Source organism: Rhinolophus hipposideros (genome assembly GCF_964194185.1).
Source record: "Rhinolophus hipposideros genome assembly, chromosome: 11".
Lineage (NCBI taxonomy): Eukaryota > Metazoa > Chordata > Mammalia > Chiroptera > Rhinolophidae > Rhinolophus > Rhinolophus hipposideros.
Window position 1 is genome coordinate 431,426 of NC_138057.1, and position 14,174 is coordinate 445,599.

A 14,174-nucleotide genomic window follows, 5' to 3' on the forward strand; every position below is an offset into this window, starting at 1 on the left:
ATGAAAGTGTAATTAGAACCTGGCCAGCCAATCTCATCCACAAACAGAATGTGACTTACCTTTTGATAATTAAGAGGATGAGGGTACTGTTTTAAATAGGCACCAGATAAATCTGATGCCAAAATCTCCTCCTCATGGTTTTTTCTTAATCTAGATTTTTTGCAGAATGTTAATTTTGTAAGGCTAGCTGAACATCTGAGCACATTTCCAAGTCTCCCCCAAATCTGTAGCACCCAACCCATTATCTTGTGTGTAAATACTCATTAAACATGTGAATAAATGATTTGAAGAAAACAAGTTATGACACATATCGTGTTTTGTATCAATTAAACTTCCAGTAAAACAAATCTCTACATCCTAAGATGTCAGTGAGATAATTCAAACATTAAACTACAGCCCAGCATAGTACGAGATGCCTACTCAAAAGACACTTTACTGGTTTGCTTGGTGGTGAGGAGCAGCAGGCAGGGGCAGAGCCTGTCTCATCGGACACAAACTCCCTAGCAAACAGCTGATAAAGGCTAGCTAGGTGCTCAGTATAATAACTGCTCAATCAAATCAACGAAGCACTTGAAAGAACAAGAACATACCATCCTCTGGTCTGGTCAATGCCTTCGGCAATGAAGTCTGCAGGAAACACGTCCTCAAAATCCCTCTTGTTTTCAAATGGATAATGAACTTGAGCATAAGGCATGCTGCCACTCTCGAACCAACAGTCAAACACTTCAGAGATACGATGCAACGATCCCTTCCCACAGCGTGAAGGAATAGTCAGATGGTCGATGCTAATAAACAAAAAAGTAGCCATTTCCATTAATTTTAAGCACAACAAAACTTGCAGTTTAATTGCCAGTAGGAAACACAACGTCCTGACAAACTTTTTCTTTCAATTTCCATTTATTTTTGGCATGTGGGCAATGTCGTTTTTTTTCAATATGAAAAAAAGCAAGTTGAATAAAAAATAGAAATTTGAAGTATAGGGTAGGACAAAACCAGGGGTGGGGGTAAATGGCAATAGCTAAAGAGATGAGTTGTTGCCAAAAGATGGTGTGCTGTACCCTCTTCTCTGGGGAATGACTCAAACATTTAGGTGGCAGGGTGTATACCTTTCCACACACACGCTCTTTCATATGCATCTACAAACAGAAATATTGGCAGTTATGACAGACTTAAGGTTATATACCAAAGTCCCCTGTCACCTCACTAAGGACAGAAGTAACCACTTCTCAGTAAGACATGAGTCAGCAACAACCTGGAATTCGGCAAACTGGTGTTTCATTCCTACATGTAGCTCTGTGATCTGCTACACAGACCATGTCTTAACAGGCTAGGACCTAGCCTGGTCCTCTCTGAAAGACAACTGACATGAATCAAACATCCAGAACTGACCTCTCTCTGTGGAGATCTGAAACCTTTGCTCCTGACAGTTCTTCAAGTTCTGCTGTTGACCCAACACATACCACCTGTCAAAACAAAGTTAAAAAGTAGGAATCCCTCAGAGCCAGAGATCACACAGAGTTAATTTGTGTAATGCTCACGTTTAGTTTTAGAAACTTAAGCACAGTCGTCATCAACGAGTCTTACCCTCACAGAAGGCTGTTTGCAGGTCACTGTCTGAAGAGGTGAGCAGATTTCACTTCCTTGCTACCTACTCCTACATCAGAGGGAGGCCGTACATTGAGAGGATTTTAAACATTCACAGCCATCATCTCTACAAGTATTTCCTGAGGGATTACTATGTCCAAATATTTGCCAACAATAACCAGAAGTAAAATGCCTAGACTATTATTCTAAGGCATCTTAGTTTCCTCCTGGCACTTGAGTTTGGCTCTTTAATCTGAATCTTCCCAAGTCAAAGCTAGAACTAAATTACTGTGCTGAATAAAAAGAATTACGTCACAAGATGCTAGGATTATGTCCGGGTAAGGAGGCTGAGAGATGGGCCCCGTCGGGGTACTCACAAAGGGGGGAATCCCTGACAGGGGCTGCACGGCCCGGAGCCACGGTGGGTCTCAGCCAGGGCTGTCCGCTACCTAGTGAACACCCACGCCTCTCCCGATCAGTCCTGAAAAGGATTCTGATTCAGCAGCTTCTCTGCTGCCTTTCAGGTCCCTCCACACAGAAGAATGACAGAGGTCCCTGGGCTGCTGCGCTTCACGACTGCTCTAGTGCTCTCAGCTCTCAGGGCTGGATGGAAAGGCCCATTATGGGAACATGTCTATAGTACTACCTACATAGGTTTCTAGAGACAAACACACACATACACTCACATAATCACTTGGTTTATACAGACCTGCAATGCTATGGTAATTTTTTTTAAGTCTTCCTTTTTTTTACCACTAGAAGTTGGGTTTAATGCACTACAACTTAGTGCAGGGGCCAGAGTCCATGTTTTGTTCATCAGTAATTCACAAGGAGAAAGAGATCTGAGCAACACAAACAATTTACTGTGTGGTTTCCTTGAGAAAAAGACAAATTGCGTCCTCCACTTTTACAAGGGAAATTTAAAAAAATTCTCTTAAAGCACTGTAAAGTAAAAATTAAAAACCCTAACAATTCTTATTTATGTCATAATTATAGGAAGCAATAATGAGAAAAAATGAGATGAAATAAGAAAGGGGCAAAGAAAAAGAAAAATCGTATTCGTCTGCGCCATGTTCCGAAGGCAGGAACAAGTCTCAGGCATGACCATCACAGGGGCCCCCTGCCAGCCTCACCTCCTCGAAGTCCTCGCTGACCCACAGCGGGATAGGGGTGCCCCAGTATCTGTTTCTAGAAATTGCCCAATCATGTGCGTCTTTCAACCAATTTCCAAATCGCTTTTCTCGCACAAACTCTGGGACCCTGCAATAAACAGGTCAGATACACAATCATGTAAGAACATCAGTAAGTAAATTTTTAAACGAGGTCTGTACAAACCTTTGTATGACACTTTGTAAACCTAAAACCCTGGAAACACTGAGCTCACGTGTAGGAAATGGTCTTTTGCACACACAGACGAGGTGACCCACAGTGGATGCTGTCAACTCATCCCATGAAGAAGTTCTTTAATAGGAAACCCCACAGCACCCCCCCTTGCTCTTCAACTGGAGGACTGTCACAGTCCTTTACCAGTCACCATGATGCTAGTTAGCCTGGTCCCACTCAGGTCTAGTCTCTGGGTCATCCACACAATCACGCTCTACCTGTAACTCACTAGGAAGAGGCTCCCAATCACCTATGAGTCCCAACAGGCTAGGCTACCGGTAGCGGGTGGGTAGCTGCCTGTCCAGGCTCACCTGCAGTCGGTCCCCTGGCATTGCACTTCAGGCGCTAGCAATGAGGCTTCTTAGAATGCGGCTTCCCATCCCACTGCCTTTGCTCGTACCATCCCTCCCGTGATAACCTTCACTCCATTTCAACCCTCCAGGCTTCTACTGCCTCTGACTGGTAAATGGCTCCTTATCCTTTGAGGTTTGGCTTTGCAGGAAACCTTCCCAAGCTCAAGGCTGAGTTAGGTCCCAGACATCCTGTTCTCTCAGGTACTATGATTACAGTCCTATATTATAAATGTCAGTTTATAGGCCTGCACCCCCCACGAGGCTACCCTATTAATATTCCATCCGCAGCACTTCACACATTACGGGAACTAAAGAGCTGCCTAGGTATAAAAACAGAAAAAACTGCTTTTTCTTGAAAAATTAAGTCACTTTGCTAGAAAATATAGAAAAACTATAGCCATTTCCTTTTACTTCCCTGAGTGCTCCCCATTGTTCCAAAATCAAATGCAGGTTTTAAGGTGAGTGGGGTTGTTGTGGGAAGTAAGAAATAGTGATTACCCTCCAAACTCAGTGAAAAACATTCTTCTGGAACCGTAGATGTAGCCTTACTTCACTACGTTTGTACCTCTAGGTTGAAGTAACACATATCTGCAGTCAGATATGAGCTAAGACCTCGGCTTTTGTCCCCACAGAGCTTGTCCATGAAGCCAGTCTGCGCAAGACACCATCACCCCCATGGAACTCCGTAAGAGTCAAAGCAGTGCAGCTGATCCCTGAACAACACGAGTCCACTGAGACGTAGGTTGTTTTCAACTGTCTGCGCAGTTCAAACCGGTGTTATTCAAAAGTCAACTCGGAGGTCGGGAATCCACGGATGTGGAGGGTGACTGTAGTTATACAAGGATTTTTGACTGCGCAGAGGTTGGCTCCCCTAATGCCTGTGTTGTTCAAGGGTCTACTGTAATTATATATGGCTTTTGTAGGTACATCCAAAAATGAACGTTTATCCTCAAAACAACTATTATTTTATTAAAGCTGACAAACTCTGAGAGTACAGCCAGATTTTTTTCAGTCATTCCATTCTGTAAATTAAATAAACAGCACTTTCTCATTTCCACTGTTTTTATTTTTCTTTAAAAAAGCTTCTCTATATGCATTATCATAAGAAGGATGCTGCTTTGTTATATAATATCGTTTTGTTCTAAAAATGCAGAATAAAAAAATAGGCATTCTTACAATATACAATAAAAGATGGCTATTAAAAGTATAGTAATTTGGGGGAAGTGTGAACCAATACTCACTAACTACAAGACAAAGGACATAATGAAGACATGTGTCACTGCTCACCAGTAGCACTGGTCATTGTTACTCAGCAGCTGGCCCACCATGTGCTCCACCCGCACGAACCAGCTGGGCACCGCCTTGTAAATGAGGGGTGTGTCAGACCTGGGGAAGCAAAGGTGAGAATGGGCTGGTGAGACAGGGGATGCAGGCACCAGGCTCACATTGACCTTTATTTTCCTCCTGAAATCACCTCCACCCTTCCCAGCTTTCTGCTGATGTTCATTCCCACTGCAAAACTAATGTGCAGATCCTCAGTATTGGTCATTTCCCTCCAAAATACCAAAAAAGTCAAATGCAAATAAAAGAACAAGACAAGAACAAAATTATAGTTCTGTTGCTGTGTGACAACTGTCTAAAATATGAAGTCAACTTCAGCAAAGATGAAACGTGGAAACATGCCACTGAACATTCCATTTTCACCCATATCTTTACAATGCTATTGTATGAAAACTTGTATCACATGTTTTTCACTAAATTCCATTCGAAAACTTTAGTGATGTATCTCATCCTAAAGTAATGTGGCCACAATACAGAACGTATTTGTATATATGAGATAACGGAAAACACAAACACACATACACAGGTCTCTGCCCCTGGTTCCTGGCAGAGCTCCTGAAACCCTTATAATTTCCTGGGTTATACTGTAGGACTGTCTTTTGTTCTAGTGAGGTGACTCTGTGTGGGGTCCTGGATAAGGGCCGGTCACCAAAGAACAAGCCATGACAGAAACTTGGAATTTTCAGCCCTGCCCTCCATCCTTCTGAGAGAGGAGAAGGGCTGAAAATGGAGTTAATGGTCCATCATGACTCATGATGAAACCTCCATAAAAATCTCAAAAGTACAGGGGTTAGGAAGCTTTCAAGTTGGTGAACGTACCAGGAGGGTGACGTACCCCTACTCCATAGGGACAGAAGCTCCTGTACTCAGGACCCTCCCAGACCTCACTCTATGTATCTCTTTATCTAGCTGTTCATCTGTACCCTTTATTATGTCATTTATTCAACAGGTAAATGTAAGTAAGTGTTTTCCGGAGTTCTGTAAGCCTCTCTAGAAAATCAGGAGGTGGTGTAGTCGGATCTACAGTTGGTCCGTCAGGGGACAACCTAGGTTTTCAGCTGGCATCTGGAGAAAGAGAGAGAGAGAGGAGAGCGGAGAGAGGAGAGCGGAGAGAGGAGAGCGGAGAGAGGAGAGCGGAGAGCGGAGAGCGGAGAGCGGAGAGCGGAGAGAGGAGAGAGGAGAGAGGAGAGAGGAGAGAGGAGAGAGGAGAGAGGAGAGAGAGATGGAATCTTATGGGACTGAGCCCTTCATCTATGGGATCTGAGGCTGTATCTGGACAGTGTTAGCATTCAATTAAATTGTAGGACATCTAGCTGGTATCGCAGAAAACCTGGTTGGTGTGGGGAATAACCTCCACAATTTTGCTGACCCAAAGTGTCAGAAGTGAAGTGTTTTATTTGAGTAGTAAAGGAGACTAACAGGATGAGAAACACAGTAGGAAAGAACTGGGTTTTTCTCTGTGCCACAGGAGACTACTATATTTCTCACACTACTCCTGAGGAAAGAAATAACTGTATGCATTTACAAAATTCTTCTTGAAACAAGAAGGCAGTTTCTAAACACTAACTCAAAGAATACAAATGAGATGGGAACCACAAACTGATGGGATGGGCACACGTATTAAGTGTATCTACAAATCTAAAGCTCTAGCTGCAACACAGTCTTCATTTCATTTCTTCTCACCTCCAGCAGAAAGGGTAGTTGTGAGTGAAGGTGGTGGCGACAAGAAGTCGGCCTTGTTCCTTCAGGGTCCTGATGACATTTTTGTCAGCATCCTATCAAAAAAATTAAAATTCAGCCATTAAAATATCCTATAATACTTAGTAACACAATATAATTACTAAAATCTGACATTTGGAAACCTGTATTGAGTAAAAGGCATAAATAAATTATAAAAATATTTGGTCTGTATTTTAGCCACTGTGTCACTTCACATACTTTTAAGTACATGCCATACATGCAAGGTAGTGAAGTTTTCAATCAGCAATGATTACCCCATGGTCACAAAGTTGCTTCATAAGTCCCAAAAAGAGCCCAGTTTTTCTAAATCCTATGCTTGAAACTACAGCACGCTTCGTCTGAAGAGACTAGACCCTTGGAATGTAGCTGATAATATCTGTCTATCCTTCCTGATTTTGTGCTGAAACAAATGAAACGAAACGAAACAAAACAAAAAGAACTTCCTAGAAAAAAATCCCAGATGTGAAAGCTATCTGATAGAAACTGATTAATGAAAAAAGAATGACGAAAGTGACATCTTTCTATGTCATCCAGTCACAGACCTTCACATACTGTCCCACGAAATCTGTCACTTCAGCTGTGAAACAGCCTGAAGCATCCACAGGGCAAACAGGGACAGAGTCTTTCTGAATGATGTTGAAGTCCATACAGACCCGATAGTCATCCTGGGAAAGAAAAGGGGGTGGGGGAAGGAAGGAAGAATGAAACAGTTTAACTGGGTGGGGCAAGAAGGGAGTGCATGAGACGGTAGATTTATAGGAAAATTTTTCAGTATTCTGATGAATACTAGATTTAATCAGCTGAAGTTAATCCAGGCAATTCAGAGAATCAGAGCCTCACAGTTGGACAGGAGATTAGATCATCTAGCCCAGTCTTCCCAGTCATTATTTAATAGACCCCTACATATATTAGAGTATCCACCAAGTAAGGAAAAAGGGGACTCACAAGAATATATTAAAACCAAATGTGATTTATAACAGCAGTGTTTATGCACACCCGTCTGCACAAAACAGAAGCACACGCAGGCATAAGGCACGACCTATGCAGGACTGCATGACCGTTAACATGCGGACGGATTCGCATCCTGTCAAGGTGCACCCGGAAGGTGGCAATACTAGTCAAATCCCAAGTACTCATGTTACCTGGACCCCAGGTATCCCAAGCTCACCTAGATTACACAACAGTGCTCCAGGAACACATTTCGAATAGTGTTAACAATAATTAAAACAAACACAGAAAACGCTGTATCAGACAAAAACTCTGAACATTTTACTACTTAGCTCATTTAACCTTCACAATAATGCTATGAAAAAGGCTGCCTGCTGCACTAGGTTTCACCATGTGTTGCCCTCGCAAACACCAACAACTACCCCATCTTCTAGATGAGAAAGCTGTGGCACAGGGAGAGAACTGAACTCAGCTGCAAGGCACCAATGTTCATGTTCAAAACCAAAGAGCCTAGCTCAAGTCCAGAGTCTTCACCGCTATGCTATGCTGCCCGAACCTAAAATGTAAGGGACTGCCTCAGGCTCAGTGATGAAACCACACTCTGGTTTGACTCCAAGACAAGATGGAAAGCAAATATGCTTCCACCCAGGCCTGTGTCAATTCTCATTGTGTGAGAATTGTGTGAGGGGCTGCCTAGTGTAATGCGACACGTTGGAGTGCTAACAGCACAGGCAGTGATGGCCTACCCAACAAGCACCTATGCAACAGGCAGGACGAGCCCCAAAGCCCGGCAATCGGAAATGTCTAGTATAGAACAAACAGTCCTGCCCAGCTTGTATAGCTAAGGGAAGCGTTCCTGAATGAAGCCAGGACGACCGGGAATGTCCACACAGTCTTGCAGAAGTGTTGACTGCAGGGACCACAGAGCATGTGGCCTGGCAGAGATACCAAGGGGGGGGGGAAGGGGGCGGTAGAGGGGGGCGTCTTTCAGAAAATCTCTACCAAATGGGGTTAAAGGCTGTAGTTTAAGGATCTGATCTTCTATAACATGAACCTACCTGGCATTCAGGCAGATATATACGAGGTATTACTATAGTAAATGACAAATTAGTCACATTTTAAAAGGAAATGCAAAACTACAATTCAAAAATCATGAAGTTTTCTTTTTATTATTTAGTCTCAGTGGAGGAACCATAACAGTTGACCCTAAAACTATTATGAATAACTGAAATTTGACTAGTTCCAAAAACTCAATAAACAGTAACATCAAGATTGCTTCCACCCAATTTGAATACTGGCCAGGAATTAGGGGATAGTAAGAAATTGTTAATTTTACTGGGTTTAACATGGCATGGTGGCTATATTAAAAATAAAAGTTCTTATCAATCAGAAACATATACAGAAGAATTTGCAGATGAAAGATATGATGCTGATGATTAACTTTAAAATCTTCCAGTCAAAATAAAGCCATGGGGGAAGGGGAGAGAACAAGACAGATAAAACGGAATCCCCAAAATGTTGATAATTAATGTAGCTGGATTATGTGAACATAACGATTTAGTACAATATTTTCTTTTCTGTACCGAAGATTTCCATAATAAAAATCTCTGCAGAGGTTACGTATGAAAATACAATGACCAGTGGGAACAGACTAGCTTACCACCCCTATCACAGACCAAATGATCAGGCCGAGAGGAGTCTGTGGGTCCCCAGTGGGTACTGCACTGGCAGCTGTGACTGCGTACACTCTCACGGTGCCAGGCACTCTTTATAGAAGATTCCATTGAATCCTTGCACATCTCCAGATAGGCAGGTACTAACACCCTGTTACAGAGGAGGAAAAGGAAATCCAGCCAGGCCAAGTAACTTACCCTGGGACTACCCAGGTCTTTGACTGAGCACAAGGTCTGGTTTGCTCTAAAACACGTGCCCTTACTCCCTACACTCTTCTCTTTTATTCATCTACAAATTACATTAAAAGGATTATATTTTAAAAAATTGCTCTGGGCAAAATTTAAAATTAACCACACTGTAGAGCTCTGAGAAGAGAGGTGAAATTCTCCCTTCAGATCATGAAGTATTTTGTTAAGAACACAGCAGCGATGATGGAATCCCCAATTTGATGGTTGTGGTGACAGCCCACTCCTATGCCATTGTCCAAACTCTCAGAACTGCATACCATGAAGAGCAAAGTGTACGGTAAGTAAATCATGAAGGAATGAAAATACAGCCTGCCTTATAGAAAGACTAAACACCTAACAACACACAGAAGTTAGACCATCCTTTTCAGAAAACAGCTCTGGGTGAAAAGGAATCAAAGACGCAAATTTTATAAGCCATCCCTGGGCGTGTGAGCCTGAAAAGAGGCTGACCCCATGGCTTACAGGAGAACGGTGAACACACACACACACACACACACACACACACACACACACACACACACACAGTGATGACTCAGTGGCCACTGACATTTACTTCTTATAAATACACTTGCAAGATTTATACTACTCACAGCGCCAAAGTAAGGAGCTTGATGTACAACCCCGGTGCCTTCTTCTTCCCTCACGTAGTTGTCAACAAGCACAGTAAAAGCCCCATTCTCTTTATACTGGAAAAGAAATGTTAGCAGGCTTAAAGGATGAAACAGTACCATATGACAATATTAATTTAGTAAGTTTTTAAAGCCTGAAAAAACATTTAACATGTTTTCAGCAATGGAAATGACAGTAATTCAGATTGGGAAGAAACATGCTAATTCTATACATTAATTCCATGAAAAATGATTCATCACTTGTAAGTAATTATCTGAGACGTGCAGAGAGAATTTTCTAACTTCCTTAGTACAAAATGGGCTTTGTCATTAATTCTTCTGGACATGCTGCACCCCCAGCATGTAGTTTATCACACAGCCTCAGAGAATATGGACTCCTTAAACCCTGCCCTTCCTGCTATAGTTGACCCTTGAACAATGCAGGGGTTAGGGACACCGACCCCCACGTACTCAAAACCTGAGTATAACTTTTAACTCTACAGTTGGCCCTTCGCATCCTTGTATTCCACCAACTGCAAATGGAAAACAGTATTCTCAGTCTGCAGATGCTCAGGGAATGTGAAAAACTGTTTTTGATCCACGGTTGGTTAAGTAAAATCTGTATATAAGTGAACCCGCACAATTCAAACCCTTGTTCAAGGGTCAACTGTATTTTCAATCACTGCATACGCTTTGCTTCTCTTTCTCCTTTCAGACCAACTCAAGTTATTCAGTTGTAGAAGGCAAACCTTGAAGGAAACAGGATGAGGGAGCTAAGACTTACAAATTGTATTTACAGGCACTCCACCCTCTGTAACACTTTGAGGGGATTTCCTTTGCAACCACAATAAAGTCAGGTTAATAAATACAAGGCTACATACCTACGTTTTCTCCCTTTATCTCTTAGTATTTCTTTTCACCCACCCTTTGTTTTAGCCAAACTGACCCTTTGCTTTCTCCTCTCTGCCTTTGTAAAAAGTACTTTCAGAAATGATTTGCACAATTAAACCTGTAATCCTGTGAAAAAGGTATTAGTGTTTTCATGTTTTAAAAATATTCTGGTTGTATTTGCATTTCACGGGTGAACAACTCACAACAAAGATGAGATGGTTTGCTCAAATCACACAAGCAGCAATGATGAAGGCAGGACCTGAAACAAAGTCTTCGGTTCCAAATACAGTATCATATTCAACTATATCACAGCTCTGTAACTGTTTAGCACTTGTTTAACACTAAACATATAAAATCACCATAAATTTTTAATTGCTGTGACCCAAATCACTTGCGATGTTGGGGTATGGTATATCAGGTGCCGAAAGGTATGTCTTCCATGGTTTAAACATGGAGAGAGAATATGTGTGTCCTTAGAACCTTAGAGTCCATAGGAAAGAACAAGAAACCCAAAGTATCTTACTGTTTGTAACTGTAGAACAAGATACCCCACACTGATTCCTACCTCTCAGGGTTCAGCTCAGGATCCTGCCCTGCTGAAGCTGAGGGGGGTCCGCAGTCACCAGACAGCGGTAGTGCTGCCTCCCAAACATATACAGCACCCACTCTCATAGCTCCTATTTAATATTTCAGAACACGTGTATACAACAGAATTTGAAGCATCTATCTAAAATTCATGGAAGGTCCCAGAAATTTCAGGAAGCTAAATGAGTGGATAGGTGTTACTCAATTTAGTTCTACATACTGAGTACTTATTCCAGACAGACCTTGGAATGAACCGAAAGTTCCTATCTAGAGTGTCCATGTGCATTTTCTGAGAGGGTTGAGTTTTCCTTAGGTTCTCAACAGGGTCTGTGGTTCAGAAAGGTTAAGAGTCACAGATTTGCTGGAAGAATTTTAAGACAAAAACAAATACAATATAGAACAAAATATGTGATTACATATAAGAAGAATGCAGTAATGACGTTTTTTCAGAAGGAGAAACCAAAGGGGCATTTCAGAAAACACTGTTTTTCAGGTGGCATCTGAGTTCAGCCTTTACGAGTGGGTTGAACTCCAGCAGATATCACACGACAGAAAGATGAGGGATTTTTTTTTAAACAGAAGGAAAACTTAATGAAAACAAAGGCAGGGAGGGAGGGAAAAAAGGGCAGTTTGCGCAAAAGATATATGTAGAGCAACACTAGGGGCTGTGACTAGGAAGCAGGTCTGACTCGTGGAGAATGGAAAACACCAGCGAGGAACGTGCTGGCAAGTGTGTGCAGGAAAGGGCCACACCAGGCAGGGCACAGGGGGTCCCACTCAGAGCAAGGAGACCAGGAGCATGGGGAGTCCTGTGTGCAAGAGAACGAGGTGGATGGGAGCAGTACTGTCTGTAGTAACCAAGCTCTATCCCACACTGAACCAGGACAGGCAGGTGAGCAAACGTTTTATCCTGGTCGGGGGTGCAAGGCGTGCCAGCTCCTGCTGCGCACAGCTGAACGTAATCTTTACCCAAGTGTAACGGCCATCTGAGGGTGCTGCTCAGCATTTTACTCCAAGACCTCTTAATAAAGACTAGCAGGGAACTCCTGCTGACCCTGTTCCTTTCTTGGTGGCGGGGTCTGCAACTACAGCTGAGAATTCTGTTGTCAGAAAATGAAAGTTACATAAAACAGCTTTCTGATTCCTAAGAAAACTAAGTTACTAAATGTCTGAGCTTTGTTGTGGTGCTAGATTTCAAGCACCCACTTGTCAGCTTCCTTGAAATAAACTCTATTTACTTTTGCACACAGTTTTATTCTGAGCACTATTCTAAATCTGTAAAAGAAAAAACAAAAAAACCCTCACATTCCTGGGTGATATGTAGACTATAAACAATAAAAATATACACACATAAATCTTATCAAATATAAGTGATTTTTTATATAATCACTTAACATAAAAGTTAAGTGAGAAAAAGATTTTAAATATCCTCTAGTATTTTAATTATTAGAACAAGAAGGCAATGCAAATAGAATTGAATTTCGTTTTATACTAACAGACTTGAATTTAGGCACACTCATACGAACAATGTAACAACAAGGCAATGTGAATACCACTCCAGTTACCACCATATCACTCGTTAGCAGATACAGTGGCACCTAGGTTTGCAAACGCAATCCGTTCGGGAAGTCGGTTTGAGTTCTGAAACGTTTGAAAACCGAGGCACAGTTTCACCATAGAAAGTAATGCAAAATGGATTAATCCATTCCAGACCTTTAAAGTCAACCCCTAAAACTGCAAATTTAGCATGAATTTTACTATCTAAGGATACCACAGATCCATAAAATTTACGGCAATCGTACACCGAAATGTTCATCAACGGAGACATTCAAAAACCAAGGTATTACTGTACTGTACATTGGCTGTGGAAAACCCATGCAGTAGAGGTCCCCAGACTCACCTTCACAAAATAGTCAAACAGGGGCCGGTATTTCTTGCCTTTGAGAGAGGCACCAGGAAATCTAGAAAAAGGAGAAAGGTAAACACAATTAGATTCAAACTGTCAAAGAAATGAGGCTGCAGCCACACATCAAGTCACTACTCCCTTCTGGTTTACTTGTTCCTTAGTCACAATGCTTAACTACTCAGTATTTCAACCAATACTAGTAATATAAGGAAGGGGCATGAGGACTGTTTTTCAGAAGAAACTAGGAGCTTGGATTCCAAGCCTGCTGCCTACAGCTCCAAGACATAGAACTCAGGCAGATGCTAATCAATGACACAGCAAATCAGTGAAAGACTAGAGATTCCATTAGGACCATCCACGTAGTAAAGGCCACGGAAAGAAAACACAGTTTATGTTTTACAAGAGTTAAAGCAAACCTGCCCCTATCCTTCTTGCATCTTACTGAAGTTAAAGATAAACTTACCATAGTTTTTCTCCCTCCCCGCACCCCCCATACCAATGAATTTCCCATGGAAGCAGAAAATACACATAAACCCTAGCCTGGGATGGAGGGCGTCTCTCTTCCACTAGCCACAGAAAACCACTCTGGCTGTAGAATGGCCTTTTTTTCTTACTATCTCTGCTAAATACACTTACCTCTACTTTAAACACTGTATCGGCTCACATTTGAATTCTTTCCTACATGAAACCAAGGACCCTCTTTTCCTGCAACATTAGCACTTAAAGCTAAACTTGAATAATACGGCTTTTGGATAATAGAGTGTCTTACTTTTTCAAACTAAGGATACACACCTATGCACAAATCAATGACCTGTTTATTTACCTTTCAAGGATCTCATAGTCACTCTCCAATTTATAGAGGGCTGGTAATCGGGCTTCCATTAAAATGAGTAATTTTCCTCTGACAACATCT

General features: G+C 41.9%; 1 protein-coding gene across 6 annotated transcripts in view; it reads right to left on the bottom strand.

The window, feature by feature from the left end:
- Nucleotides 1–14,174, bottom strand: part of IARS1 (isoleucyl-tRNA synthetase 1) — a 98,454-nt gene that overhangs the window by 61,221 nt on the left and 23,059 nt on the right. For all 6 annotated transcript variants that reach the window (XM_081065725.1, XM_081065723.1, XM_081065720.1 and 3 more), the window contains exons 8-16: nt 14,085–14,172; nt 13,256–13,316; nt 9,862–9,957; nt 6,944–7,066; nt 6,345–6,436; nt 4,608–4,706; nt 2,718–2,844; nt 1,390–1,463; nt 591–785 (exon numbers count right to left, since the gene is read on the bottom strand). In XM_081065725.1, the coding sequence (XP_080921851.1) occupies nt 591–785; nt 1,390–1,463; nt 2,718–2,844; nt 4,608–4,706; nt 6,345–6,436; nt 6,944–7,066; nt 9,862–9,957; nt 13,256–13,316; nt 14,085–14,172 (955 nt within the window). The remainder of the gene's footprint in view (nt 1–590; nt 786–1,389; nt 1,464–2,717; nt 2,845–4,607; nt 4,707–6,344; nt 6,437–6,943; nt 7,067–9,861; nt 9,958–13,255; nt 13,317–14,084; nt 14,173–14,174) is intronic.